Genomic DNA, 14,338 nt, shown 5'->3' on the forward strand with positions numbered 1-14,338 from the left:
GGTCGCTGCCTTGACTTTGAGGAAGTGCCCAGTCCCCTGAATGCTTTATCTGAGCTCTGACCCAGCCCCCCAGGGCACATTTTTTCACTAAAAATATCAGTAAAATATCAGTAAATATCAGTAAAAAGACCCGTGTATTATAGAAAATCGGGGGTCCTAGCATGCAACCCTGAGGGTTAAGATGGAGAGGGAGTGATATTAGATGCAAATTTAAGACATATTAAGAGCTTTTAAGGAAATACCCATTTTTTTATTAAGATAAATTTATGGATATTTCACCGCAAAAGTATTTCAATTTTCCTGATTAGAAAAAAAGCAGGGCTTTCACCCTCTCAGGAAATTTTCGGGGATTTCTGACATGCAAAAACATGAAATACTACTACTACTACTAGCAACTCACTGCAACATAAGGACACCAGAGGCCACTTCAACTAAGTATTATCAAGAAAATATCTGAAAATGTCTAAGATATAGTAAAAATAGATTGCAAAGTCATGAAAATACTACTAGTACTAAGAACTTGCTGTGCTAATAAACCATCTGAATTCAACAAAAGTATGTTTCGCCGGGAAAATATAAGACAATTTATAGATTATAGTATGAATGACATGCAAATACATGAAATACTACTACTACTACTAGCAACTCACTGCAACTTAAGGACACCAGAGGCCAATTCAACTACGTTTTATCTAGAAACTATCTGAAAATGTTTAAGATATAGTACAAATAGTTTGCAAAGACATGAAAATAGAACTACTACTAACAACTTACTACAACATAAAGCCACCTGAGATCAATACAGATACGTTTTATCATGAAAATATTAGAAAATTTATAGATTATAGTATGAATGACATGCAAAAACATGATAATACTACTAGTACTAACAACTTGCTTTACTACTAAACCATCTGACGTCAACAAAAGTACGTTTCATCGAGAAAATATTAGAAAATTTATAGGTTATAGTATGAATGACATGCAAAAATATGAAATACTACTACTACTAGCAACTCACTGCAAAATAAAGCCACCTGAGATCAATACAGATACGTTTTATCATGAAAAACATCTGAAAATGTTTAAGATATAGTACAAATGGTTTGCAAAACATGACAATACTACTAGTACTAACAACTTGCTATACTACTAAACCATCTGAGGTCAACAAAAGTACGTTTAATCGAGAAAACATTGGAAAATTTATAGGTTATAGTATGAATGACATGCAAATACATGAAATACTACTACCACTACTAGCAACTCACTGCAACTTAAGGACACCAGAGGCCAATTCAACTACGTTTTATCTAGAAAATATCTGAAAATGTTTAAGATATAGTACAAATGGTTTGCAAGAACATGAAGTACTGCTACTACTAGCAACTTGCTACAACATAAAGTCACCTGAGATCAATACAGATACGTATTCTTATGAAAATATTAAAAAGTTTATAGGTTATAGTACAAATGGATTGCAAAACTATAAAAAGACTGCTAGTGTTAATATCCTACTGTACTACTAAACCATCTAAAGTCAACAAAAGTACGTTTCATCCAGAAAATATTATAAAATTTATAGGTTATAGTATGAATGACATGTAAAAACATGAAATACTACTACTACTACTAGCAAGTCACTGCAACATAAGGATACAAGAGGCCAATACAACTAGGTTAGGTTAGCCTAAATACGCCCGCCTATGTAGTCTAACCTAACCTATGGTTTTGGTATTTCTGTGCAATAATGTGGAATTTTGTGGTTATGTTAGTTTAGTATTGTCATCAATATCAATTGTCTGCCTCCTCGACACCTAGCTCTTTACACTAAAGTTTGAATTACTATACCTTCAATATTTACAGATATTTTCATGATAAAACGTATCTGTTTGACCTCAGGTGGCTTTGTGTTGCAGCAAAATGCTAGTACTAGTTCTATTTTCATGTTTTTTGCAAGCCTTTCTTACTATATCTGAAACTTTTTCAGATATTTTCTTGATAAAACGTAGTTGTATTGGCCTCTTTTGTCCTTAAGTTATAGCGAGTTGCTAGTAATAGAAGTAGTATTTCATGTTTTTGCATGTCATTCATACTATAATCTATAAACTTTCTAGATGAAACGTACTTTTATTGACCTCAGATGGTTTAGTAGTACTGCAGGTTGTTAGTGCTAGTAGTATTATCATGTTTTTGCAAACCATTTGTACTATATCTTAAACATTTTCAGATATTTTCATGATAAAACGTATCTGTATTGACCTCAGGTGGCTTTATGTTGCAGCAAGTTGCTAGTAGTAGTTCTATTTTCATGTTTTTTTGCAAACCATTTGCACTATATCTTAAACATTTTCATATATTTTCTTGATAAAACGTTTTCAGATGAATTTGCATGTCATTCATACTATAACCTATAAATTTTCTAATATTTTCTCGATGAAACGTACTTTTGTTGAACTCAGATGGTTTATTAGTACAGCAAGTTGTTAGTACTAGTAGTATTTTCATGTTTTTGCAAACTATTTGTACTATATCTTAAACATTTTCAGATATTTTCTTAATAAAATCTAGTTGTATTGATCTCTTGTGTCCTTATGTTGCAGTGAGTTGCTAGTAGTAGTATTAGTATTTCACGTTTTTGCATGTCATTCCTACTATAATCTATAGATTTTCTTATATTTTCTCGATGAAACGTACTTTTGTTGACCTCAGATGGTTTAGTAGTACAGCAAGTTGTTAGTACTAGTAGTATTTTCATGTTTTTGCAAACCGTTTGTACTATATCTTAAATATTTTCAGATATTTTTTATGATAAAACGTATCTGTATTGATCTCAGGTGGCTTTATTTTGCAGTGAGTTGCTAGTAGTAGTAGTATTTCATATTTTTGCATGTCATTCATAGTATAACCTATTAATTTTCTAATATTTTCTCGAAGAAACGTACTTTTGTTGACCTCAGATGGTTTAGTAATACAGCAAATTGTTAGTACTAGTAGTATTTTCATGTTTTGGCAAACCATTTGTACTATATCTTAAACATTTGCAGATATTTTCTTAAAAGAATCTAGTTGTATTGGCCTCTTGTGTCCTTATGTTGCAGTGAGTTGCTAGTAGTAGTATTAGTATTTCACGTTTTTGCATGTCATTCCTACTATAATCTATAGATTTTCTTATATTTTCTCGATTAAACGTACTTTTGTTGACCTCAGATGGTTTAGTAGTACAGCAAGTTGTTAGTACTAGTAGTATTTTCATGTTTTTGCAAACCATTTGTACTATATCTTAAATATTTTCAGATATTTGTCATGATAAAATGTATCTGTATTGACCTCAGGTGACTTTATGTTGTAGTGAGTTGCTAGTAGTAGTCCTAGTATTTCGTGTTTTTACATGTCATTCATACTATAATCTTCGAATTTTCTTATATTTTCTTGATAAAACGTACTTTTGTTAACCTCAGATTGTTAAGTAGTACACTAAGTTATTAGCACTAGTAGTATTATCATGTTTTTGCATGTCATTCATACTATAATCTATAAATTTTCTAATATTTTTCAAGATAAAACGTGTCTGTATTGATCTCAGGTGTCTTTACGTTGTAGCAAGTCGCTAGTAGTAGTTCTATTTTCATATTTTTTTGCAAACCATTTGCACTATATCAACATTTTCAGTTATTTTCTTGATAAAACGTAGTTGTATTGACCTCTGGTGTCCTTATGTTGCAGTGAGTTGCTAGTAGTAGTAGTATTTCACGTTTTTGCATGTCATTCATACTATAACCTATAAATTTTCTTATATTTTCTCGATGAAACGTACTTTTGTTGAATTCAGATGGTTTATTAGTAGAGCAAGTTATTAGCACTAGTAGTATTATCATGATTTTGCAAACAATTTGTACTATATCTTAAAAATTTTCAGATATTTTCTTGATAAAACGTAGTTGTATTGGCCTCTTGTGTCCTTAAGTTGCAGTGAGTTGCTAGTAGTAGTAGTAGTAGTATTTCATGTATTTGCATGTCATTCATACTATAATCTATAAATTTTCTTATATTTTCTCGGTGAAACATACTTTTGTTGACCTCAGATGGTTTAGTAGTACAGCAAGTTGTTAGTACTAGTAGTATTATCATGTTTTTGCAATCCTTTCTTACTATATCTTAAACATTTTCAGATATTTTTCATGATAAAACGTATCTGTATTGACCTCAGGTGGCTATGTTGTAGCAAGTCGTTAGTAGTAGTAGTAGTATTTCGTGTTTTTGCATGTCATTCATACTATAATCTATAAATTTTCTAATATTTTCTCGATGAAACGTACTTTTGTTGACCTCAGATGGCTTAGTAGTACAGCAGGTTGTTAGTACTAGTAGTATTATCATGTTTTTGCAAAGCATTTGTACTATATCTTAAACATTTTCAGATATTTTTCATGATAAAACGTATCTGTATTGATCTGAGGTGGCTTTATGTTGCAGCAAGTTGCTAGTAGTAGTTCTATTTTCATGGTTTTTTTGCACACCATTTGTACTATATCTTAAACATTTTCAGATATTTACTTGATAAAACGTAGTTGAATTGGCCTCTGGTGTCCTTAAGTTGCAGTGAGTTGCTAGTAGTAGTAGTAGTAGTATTTCATGTTTTGCATGTTATTCAAACTATAATCATAAATTTTCTAATATTTTCTCGATGAAACGTACTTTTGTTGACTTAAGATGGTTTAGTAGTATAGCAAATTGTTAGTACTAGTAGTATTATTATATTTTTTCAATCTATTTGCGCTATATCTTAGACATTTTCAGATATTTTCTTAAAAATACGTAGTTGAAGTGGCCTCTGGTGTCCTTATGTTGTAGTGAGTTGCTAGTAGTAGTAGTAGTATGTGATGTTTTTACATGTCAGAAATCCCCGAAAATTTCATGAGAGGGTGAAAGCCCTGCTTTTTTTCTAATCAGGAAAATTGAAATACTTTTGCGGTGAAATATCCATAAATTTATCTTAATAAAAAAGGGATATTTCCTTAAAAGCTCTTAATATGTCTTAAATTTGCGTCTAATATCACTCCCCTATCATCGCCCTTTGGGGTTTGGGTAGGGTACCTTACAACACTGTTCAAATGGAACTTGTGTATTATAACGACCATGGAGTTTCACCCAAATCATCTTCTAAAATGTCTCAAACTGTTTCGCCCAAAAAATCCCTAAAATGTCTCAAACTGTTTCGCCCAAATAATCCCCTAAAAGTAATTTCTGCGTGTTCCTCTGTTTCGGCATCCCTGCGCTGTCACATTTGAAATTCCCAGGAAACCATTTCCCGCGTAAAATATATTCAATCTGTCTTGATATCGTATGAATTTCTGAAAAATATCTAAGGTGTTCCTACTTACACTATTATGGCTTCGATAGAATATTAATTTATCTCTCAGGCCTAAAGACCTGAGAAGCCATATTTAAAAATAGAATATTAATTTATCTCTCAGACCTAAAGACCTGAGAAGTTATATTTAAAATGAAACCCCCTCATGATAGAATTCCCCGCCGATTATGTAAATTAATTTTTCAGAAATTGAGTCCCCCGTTTTGGATCAATACATTGCCCTTGAGAGAGGAATTGACCTGTCAATCAATAATCCATGAATAAATTATGGAGGGTCCGGAGTAATACCTGATTCCCTACTTACGAAAAGAAATAAAGCAATTTAATAATTCGAATTTACTACCGATAAAATCATTACCAATAAATAAATAAGACCTGACAACAAACAGAAATTACCACATACGGGAGAAGGATACACTTCACCTATATGCATGATATGTCGTATACATTATTAACTCGACTCTCAAGCATGACGGATGTTTAGTTTGAAGTTCACCGAGAATCATGCTTATCCTCAGTACGGGAAATTACGTACTCTTCCGGATCCCGTCTTACCAAAATAGATGTATGGTCTGAGTTTTGTTAAGAAATGAAAAATATTAGCATTCCTTACCAGGACAGTAGTATGGAGTGGATTATTTTTCTTAGTTTCTTTTGTTAAGAGAACTAACGTTTTTAGTTTGATATTTCACCAAGTTGATTTATTCCCCCTCCCCCTAGATGACAGACTTGCGAGCCATGGCTAACTGGATTAAAGCTAAGACAGTCTCTGTGAGAGGTAAAGCTGGCCTAACTTCTGCAGAGTTGTGTAAAAATAATTAACTCCATACTCCAGAATCTCGTTGGAGGGAACCGCAAAGTTTTCAGAGGAAGAAAAAAGAAAGAACTGGTTTGGTAGTTTTTTGTGTTGCGTAATAACCCTGAATATGACAATACAGAATCTAAAACAATTTTTAAATATTTCGATACAAACATTAACGCAAAAGTTAAACAGTTTTCAAAATATTTTTTATGCCGTCTAGAATAGTGTTTCCCTAACTTTTGACATTCGTGTACCCCATTTTGTATAATGTTCGTAACACCTCGATATAAAACAGAGTTCGCAACGCCTCGATATAAATGGATGTGTTTAGTAACAGTTAGGCCTAAAACATATTTAATTTTTACTTTTTGATTGCTTACAAAAATAATAATAAAAGCGAAATAAAATTATTCATGACGAACATAAATAAAGAGCAATATTATAACCACAACTTATTTGGAACAAAATGAGAAGCATAAAATGTTTGTGCTCAGATAACAGATCGTCTTAATTTGGTTCCCTGGTTGTTAATTTTCATCCAAAGTGGCGTTTCACGTTCAATATCCTATTCCTCTTTTTCAACTTAATGTCTACAAATGGTATTTAAGCACGGTGAAATGCATATCTTCACCAAGATTCGGTGCAACCCGTACCCCCGCTAAACCAATCTGGTATCCCTGGGGGTACGCGTACCATACTTGGCAAACACTGATCTAGAAATATAAAAAGAAGATGGAAATAACATATGCCTTTTAGAAATTTTCTTTCTTAACGAATTCTGTTAATTTATTCTTTTGTGTGGGTGGCAGGATAGGGGCTACACCATTCGATGTTGTTTGAAAAATTGGATATAGAGAACCTTTAATTGAGTTTAGTCAAACTTATAATATACACAAAACAAAACGTCCAACTAGCGACCGCAACGTGACGGCGTGACCAAATAACAAACCTTACCTGTGTGATGCCTGTCAACTCAGAACAGAACGGTGTGAGAATGCAATGATGAACTGGCTTAATATAGCGATGAAACTCGGATGTGATTTGGAGAGACTTTGTATCTATCTTCAACATTGGAAATTCAATTATTTCCTGTAATGGAAGAAAATATATCAATTCAACTTCTCCCAGAATATTTTCAAGTAAATTAACAACTTTATTTCAGGTAGGAAACACGACGTTTTCACTTACAGGAAATCGGACATATGAACGTTATACATTGCGAACAGCTTTTCTTTTTTGTTTTCGTTAAGAGTAGGCTACCTTTTAAAATTATTGCAGCGATGTACGATTTTTATTGTTCCTAAAATGCGTAATTGACCTTTGCCATCCACTTCCTGCTGTCAAATTGATTCAAAATCTGTCATACAAGCTCCAATCTGGCGACAATGCATTGTTACAAGAGCATAGCAACAAAACCAAAAGAAAGGGATTCTAATAATTAATGTGTTTTTCATTGCTAGTTAATAAGCGTCAAAAAATATACATTGTTATTGGCAATTTCTTTGGAAAACATTAAATAGAGCAATGGATGTTCACCTCTTCCTAAAAAAACTTTCCATATAAAAGGAAGGTGTAAATGCTTCCGTTGAAGACTACAAAGATATGACAAGACCACGCCTTTGGAGAGAGCTCGTAGGTCCCTCTTTCCCGAATTAAATTGAAAAAAGTTTTTTTTTTAACTGAAAGTAAGGAACGACATTAAAACTTAAAACGAACAGAAATTATTCCGTATTTGAAAGGGGCTGTCCCCTCCTCAACGCCTCGCTCTTTATGCTAAAGTTTGAGTCTGTCACACAACTTGATTTTTTAAAACAATAAAAAACTTTAGTGGTTGTTTCCCCTTTTTCTCAAAAATAATGTAAATTTTCTCAGGCGCGTAACTTTTGATGAGACAACTTAATGAAACTTATATATTTGAAATCAGCATAAAAATATTGATTCTATTGATGTATCTATTGGTATCAAAATTCTCGCTTTTAGAGTTTTGGTTACTATTGAGCTGGGTCGCTCCTTACTTACAGTTCGTTACCATGAACTGTTTAAAAGTGAAAAGTTTTCACCAGAATACACGGTTTTCGGTTGTGTTTTTAAATTTTGCTGGGAAATCTGACTCCCCCTTCATAGAAATGTCCCTTCTCCCGAGGAAAAATCCCCCATGGAAAGATCCTCCCCTAACCCCCTCCTCCGACCCCCCCACCAGAAAAAATCCCTCCTGAAAACGTCTGTATACATCCAATTAACCAATACTATATGTAAACAATGGGCAAAGTTAATAACTTACATCCCTTCCCCCGAGAACTGTGTGGGATTAAGACATCCTCAAAGACATATTTATTAGATTTTCGACTATGCTGAATAAAATTGCAATCTTATCTCAAAATTTTTCTTGGGTGACGTCGAGAAAAAAATGAGCGTGGGAGGGGGCCAAGTTGGCATCCAATTTTTTTGGTCACTTAAAAAGGGCACTAGAAGATTTAATTTCCGTTCGAATGAACCCTCTCACGATATTCTAGGACTACTGGATCGATACGATCACCCCTGGGAAAAAAAATAAACAAAATAAACACGCATCCTTGATCTTTCTTCTGACAAAAAATACAAGATTCCACATTTTTGCAGATAAGAACTTGAAACTTCTATCGTAGGGGTCTTTGATACGTTGAATCTGATATTGATATTTTCATTAAAGTTCTATGACTTTTAGGGGTTGTTTCCACCTTTTTTCGAAAAAAAAGCAAATTTTCTCAGACGCGTAACTGTTGATGGCTAAGACTAAACTTATTGGAGCTTATATATTTGAAATCAGCATAAAAATATGATTCTATTGATGTATCTATTGGTATGAAAATTCCGTTTTTTAGAGTTTCGGTTACTATTGAGCCGAGTCGCTCATTACTTACAGTTCGTTACCATGAACTGTTTGATAAGCGGACTGGAATTTCTTCATTCATAAAAAGCTGTAAACGAGAAAACAGCTGCAAAAAACAGTAATAATAATAATAATAACTTATTTATAACCCATTGCACAAACAATGTGAAACATAGTGGAGTAAAGAGAAAAAGGAAAGAAAAATAAACACACATAGCACTTAAAGTATAGATAAACAGCTGACTGACGAAAACAAAACATACTATTACAAAGAGTAACACTAAGCCAACGTAGGCTATCAACTGAACATATAGAAGAATAATTGCATTTCAAAAGAGAATTCGTAGCATTACCGTTGAAACAAAGATACTCGCACTTTTCAACATTTAAATTAAGTCCAATATCTAAAAAACTTTTTCTCATATTATCCACCATTTTAGACAAAATTAATTCTGAGTTATAAATAGATATATCTTCTTCATAATTCGAAAGAATTATAGAAGTATAATCCGCGTAAGCAATATACGATACATCAGAAAAACTTAGAAAACAAGTATCAGCTATCTTAGAGAGCAGTCTAGCAATACAAAGTTTAAAAAAATAAGGGGAAAACACGCCTCCTTGGAATACTCCGAGTCGAACACGAACATTCTCCTGGACATTTCAACTTTAACCGCAAACAGGCATAGCCATACCAATACCTCAGAACAAAAATAACAGAAGTGCTGACATCATTTACAAAAAGTGAATAAAGAGCTTGACTATGGACAATACTGTCAAAAACTTTAGATACGTCTAGCGAACAAAAATGAATCTGCTCATTTTAATCGGCAGCCTGGCGAAGTACACTCGCGAGTACCCTATGAGCATGGGTGCAACTAATTCCTCGAACAAAACCTAAACTGATTATCACCAAAACTCGCATCTTCAGTCACAGTTTACGAGCTGCAATCTCCAGCGTTCTTTCCACGCTTTAAAATCATAAACAGCGCAATAGCGCTGTGTAAAGAAAGATGTCGGCACAATGTAATATTTTTTTTTCTTTAGACCAGGGCACTTCGTATCGAAGGAGTTGTAGAAACTTCGAAAAGGGCTCATTCGATTTGAAATTGGAGTGGCTTGTGGCCTTTTTAATAGTCGAAAGTGATTGGAAGGCAACTAACACCCCTTCCACACCCACCATTTCCCCAAACACATCCAATCAAAATTTTGAGATAGCCATTTTGTTCAGCGTAGTTGATTTCCAGATAGAAATTATGTTTTTAAGGAGGACACTCCCCCACAGCCCTCAGGGAAAGGGTTGTAAATTATGCCCTGGGTTCATATAAGGTTTTTATAGAAAGTTTTGTCGTAGAAACTTCAAAAATGGCTCATTCGATTGGAAATTCAAAGGGTTAGTGCCCTTTTTAATAGTCAAAAGTGATTTGAGGGCAAATAGCCCCCCTCTCACGCCCACCTTTTCCCCAAACACATCCAATCAAAATTTTGAGATAATCCTTTTTTTCAGCGTAGTTGATTTCCACATAGAAATTATGTTTTTTAGGAGGACGTTCCCCCACAGCCCTCAGAGCAAGAATTATAAGTTATGCCCTGGGGGTATATACGGTTCTTATAGAAAGTGTTGTCACAGAAACTTCCAAAAAAGGCTCATTCGATTGGCAATTCAAAGGACTAGTGCCCTTTGTAATAGTCGAAAGGGATTGGAGTCCAGTCAACCCTCCTCTCACGCCCAACTTTTCCCCGAGAACATCCAATCAACATTTTGTTTAAAGTAATTGAAAGTTCTGGAATTAGGTCTTTGAGAATGACAACCCCCCACAGCCCTCAGGGCAAGGGTTGTAAGGTATGCCCTGAGTAGAGGTCTAAGTACCATTTCTAGCACGCCATGTTCCTTCCTATGCTATTTGCTTATTTTACGTTCCTTGGCACCTTTCCAGAGCATGTAACTTCCATTTCTAGAAGACTATGTTCCTTCCTGTGCTATTTGGGGCCTTTACGTTCCTTAGTACCTCGCCATTCTATTTGCGTACGCCCCTAGGAATTAAGTTGGCAAGGTATAATGTGGTCAAACATGTTTTGAGAGTATGGTCATAATTATATAACTTAAGCAGACTGGTTTTTTTTTGTTATTGATAAGAATTTCATAAGAATGTACGTCGTGAGTTCACGTGCACAATTTTTTTTTTTAATCGAAAACTATAGACTGTCAAATTGCGTATTTAGGAATGGTTTTGTAGGGAAAGCTGTCTATCGCTCATGTGTTATCCACAGTTCCATTTTTGAAGTCTGTGCTATCAAGAGCGGTTTCTGATTTGTTTTGGACAATTGCCTTTAGGCAACAATAGTTTGATATGAATGTGTCGGTAGATAGGATTTGCGAATTTGATCCTATTAAGGCGGAGAAAAAAAAGAAAAGGGTTTAGCATTTGCGAATACTTCGATGTGTTGTCAATTTAAAATAGTTTAGAAATAAAAAATTTTAACAAGAAATGGCTGAAAAGTGTTTTGGGGGAGATGGGTTGATTGTGTACTGTATAATACACAAGTGACGTTTGGACAGTGTTGTCAATTTAAAATAGTTTAACGTTATACTCGAAGAAGTTGATACTAAGAGGGGTGTAGATGACAAGAAAGGAATTGTAATAATGGATAGCTTTACTTCTTCAATGGGTTCCGTATAATACATAAGTGGTGTTTGAACAGTTTTGGCAGTTTAAAGGTCTGTGTGTGTCGTTTCTGTGTGTTTGTCCTCTCTGTATGTGAGTCGTCTCATTGTGTCTGTCGTCTCTGTGTGTTTGTCCTCTCTGTGTGTGAATCGACTCTGTGTGTGTGTCGTCTCTGTGCGTGGGTCGTCTCTTTGTGTGTTTCGTATCTGTGTGTGTTTTGTCTCTGTGTGTGTGTCGTCTCTGTGTCTGTGTTGTCTCTGTGTGTGTGTCGTCTCTGTGTGTGTGTGTGTTGTCTCTGTGTGCGTGTTGTCTCTGTGCTTGTTGTCTTTGTGTGTGTGTCGTCTCTGTGCGTGTATTGTCTCTATGTGTGTTTCGTATCTGTGTGTGTGTCGTCTCTTTGTGTGTGTCATCTCTATGTGTGTTTGTCGTTTCTGTGTGTGTCCTCTCTTTGTGTGTGTCGTCTCTATGTGTATATCGTCTGTGTGTGTGTGTCATCTCTGTGTGTGTCGTCTGTGTGTCTGTGTGTGTCGTCTCTTTGTGTGTGTCTTCTCTCTCTCTGTGTGTGTGTTTGTGTCGTCGCTATGTGCGTGTCGTCTCTTTGTGTGTGTCTTCTCTCTCTCTGTGTGTGTGTTTGTGTCGTCGCTATGTGCGTGTCGTCTCTGTGCGTGTGTCGTGGCTATGTGTGTGTCTTGTCTGTGTGTGTGTTGTCTGTGTGTGTGTGTGTTTTCTCTGTGTGTGTGTGTCGTCTCTGTGCGTGTGTCGTCTCTATGTCTGTTTCGTCTCTGTGTGTGTGTGTGTGTCTGTGTGTGTGTGTGTGTGTTTGTGTGTGTGTGTGTGTGTGTGTGTGTGCGTGTGTTGTCTCTATGTGTGTGTGAACATCGATGCTCAAGGTAAAAGTTTGAATCAAACACTAATAGCATATCGAGTGTCCTTACTGAAAAACTACTGTATTAAAAAATTAAATTAAATTTATCATACGATCTAAATTATTTCATCTCATAAACGATCCTTTTGAAATTCTGCTAATAACATCGATTCTCAAGGTAAAAGTTTGAATCAAATACTTTTAGGATATCGAGTGTCCTTACTGAAAAACTACTGCATTAAATAAAAAATTAAATTTATCATACGACCTAAATTATTTCATCAGATACGCCAGCACTCATAAACAATCCTTTTGAAATTCTTCTAACAGCATCGATTCTCAAGGTAAAAGTTTGAATCAAGTACTCTAAGACACACCACTCCCATCCCTCCTTTTTTAGAGCAAGGATCGCAATGAATGGTACCTGTTATCAGACAAAAATGACAGTTGCCAAAAAAAAAAAAAATAGCGCACGCCATGCTGAATGTGCTTTCAAAAACCCATCTGGTCGAAAACATGTTTGTTGTCGTTAACCATTTCCAAAGATGTAAGGAAGTTACGGAAAATACAATTCTCTGGTTCAAATCTGAAACTTTAGTCTATTTTCGGATCGAAAAATAAAACTATTTCTATAAAACCTGAGCTAATAAGGGCTTTTGGCCGTAAACTCTAGTTTTTTGTAAAACAATTATGGAAAATACAATTCTCTGATTCAAATCTGAAACTTTAGTCTATTTTCGGATCGAAAAATAAAACTATTTCTATAAAATCTGAGCTAATAAGGGTTTTAGACCGTAAACTCTAGTATTTTGTAAGAAAATTATGGAAAATACAATTCTCTGGTTCAAATCTGAAACTTTAGTCTATTTTCGGATAGAAAAATAAAACTATTTCTATAAAATCTGAGCCAATAAGGGGTTTTGGCCGTAAACTCTAGTTTTTTGTAAGAAAATTATGGAAAATACAATTCTCTGGTTCAAATCTGAAACTTTAGTCAATTTTCGGATCGAAAAATAAAACTATTTCTATAAAATCTGAGCTAATAAGAATTTTGACCGTAAGCTATAGTTTTTTTTGTAAGAAAATTATGGAAAATACAATTCTCTGGTTCAAATCTGAAACTTTAGTCTATTTTAGGATCGAAAAATAAAACTATTTCTATAAAATCTGAGCTAATAAGGTTTTTTGGCCGTAAACTCTAGTTTTGTGTAAGAAAATTATGCAAAATACAGTTCTCTGGTTCAAATCTGAAACTTTAGTCCATTTTCAGATCGAAAAATAAAACTATTTCTATAAAATCTGAGCTAATAAGGGTTTTTAAAGAAATGTCTTCAAAGTCAAGGCTATAAGAAAAAAAAAGTTCTGGATACTTTGGTCAGTTCGTAGTTTACGCACTAATATCAATATCAGTAACGAGCCCCCTCCAAAATACCTTGTTCTTTATGTTAGACTTTGATTTTTCATCTCAATTAAATTAAAAATAAGCATTTTCAACCAGAAATAAGGAGCATCGTTAAAAACTAAGACGAATGAAAACTATCCCGTATATGAAGTGAGCTGCCCCCTCCAAAATACCTTGTTCTTTTATGCTAGACTTTGACTTTTCATCCGAATTAAATTAAAAAATAATCATTTTCAACCATAAATAAAGAGCATCATTAAAAATTACGACGAATGGAAATTATCCCGTATATGAAGTGAGATGCCCCATCCGAAATATCTTGCTCTTTACGTTAGACTTTGATTTTTCATCCCAATTAAA

The 14,338-nt window shown here is 34.3% G+C and overlaps 1 protein-coding gene across 1 annotated transcript in view; it reads right to left on the minus strand.

Moving 5' to 3' along the window:
• LOC148944114 (ERI1 exoribonuclease 3-like) overlaps nt 1–14,338 on the minus strand; it is a 45,898-nt gene that overhangs the window by 9,358 nt on the left and 22,202 nt on the right. The window contains exon 3 of the mRNA XM_089100363.1: nt 7,131–7,265. Coding sequence (XP_088956489.1) covers nt 7,131–7,265 — 135 coding nt within the window. The remainder of the gene's footprint in view (nt 1–7,130; nt 7,266–14,338) is intronic.

This window comes from Artemia sp. Qi Xiang Cuo, chromosome 14, assembly GCF_049724085.1.
Source record: "Artemia sp. Qi Xiang Cuo chromosome 14, ASM4972408v1, whole genome shotgun sequence".
Lineage (NCBI taxonomy): Eukaryota > Metazoa > Arthropoda > Branchiopoda > Anostraca > Artemiidae > Artemia > Artemia sp. Qi Xiang Cuo.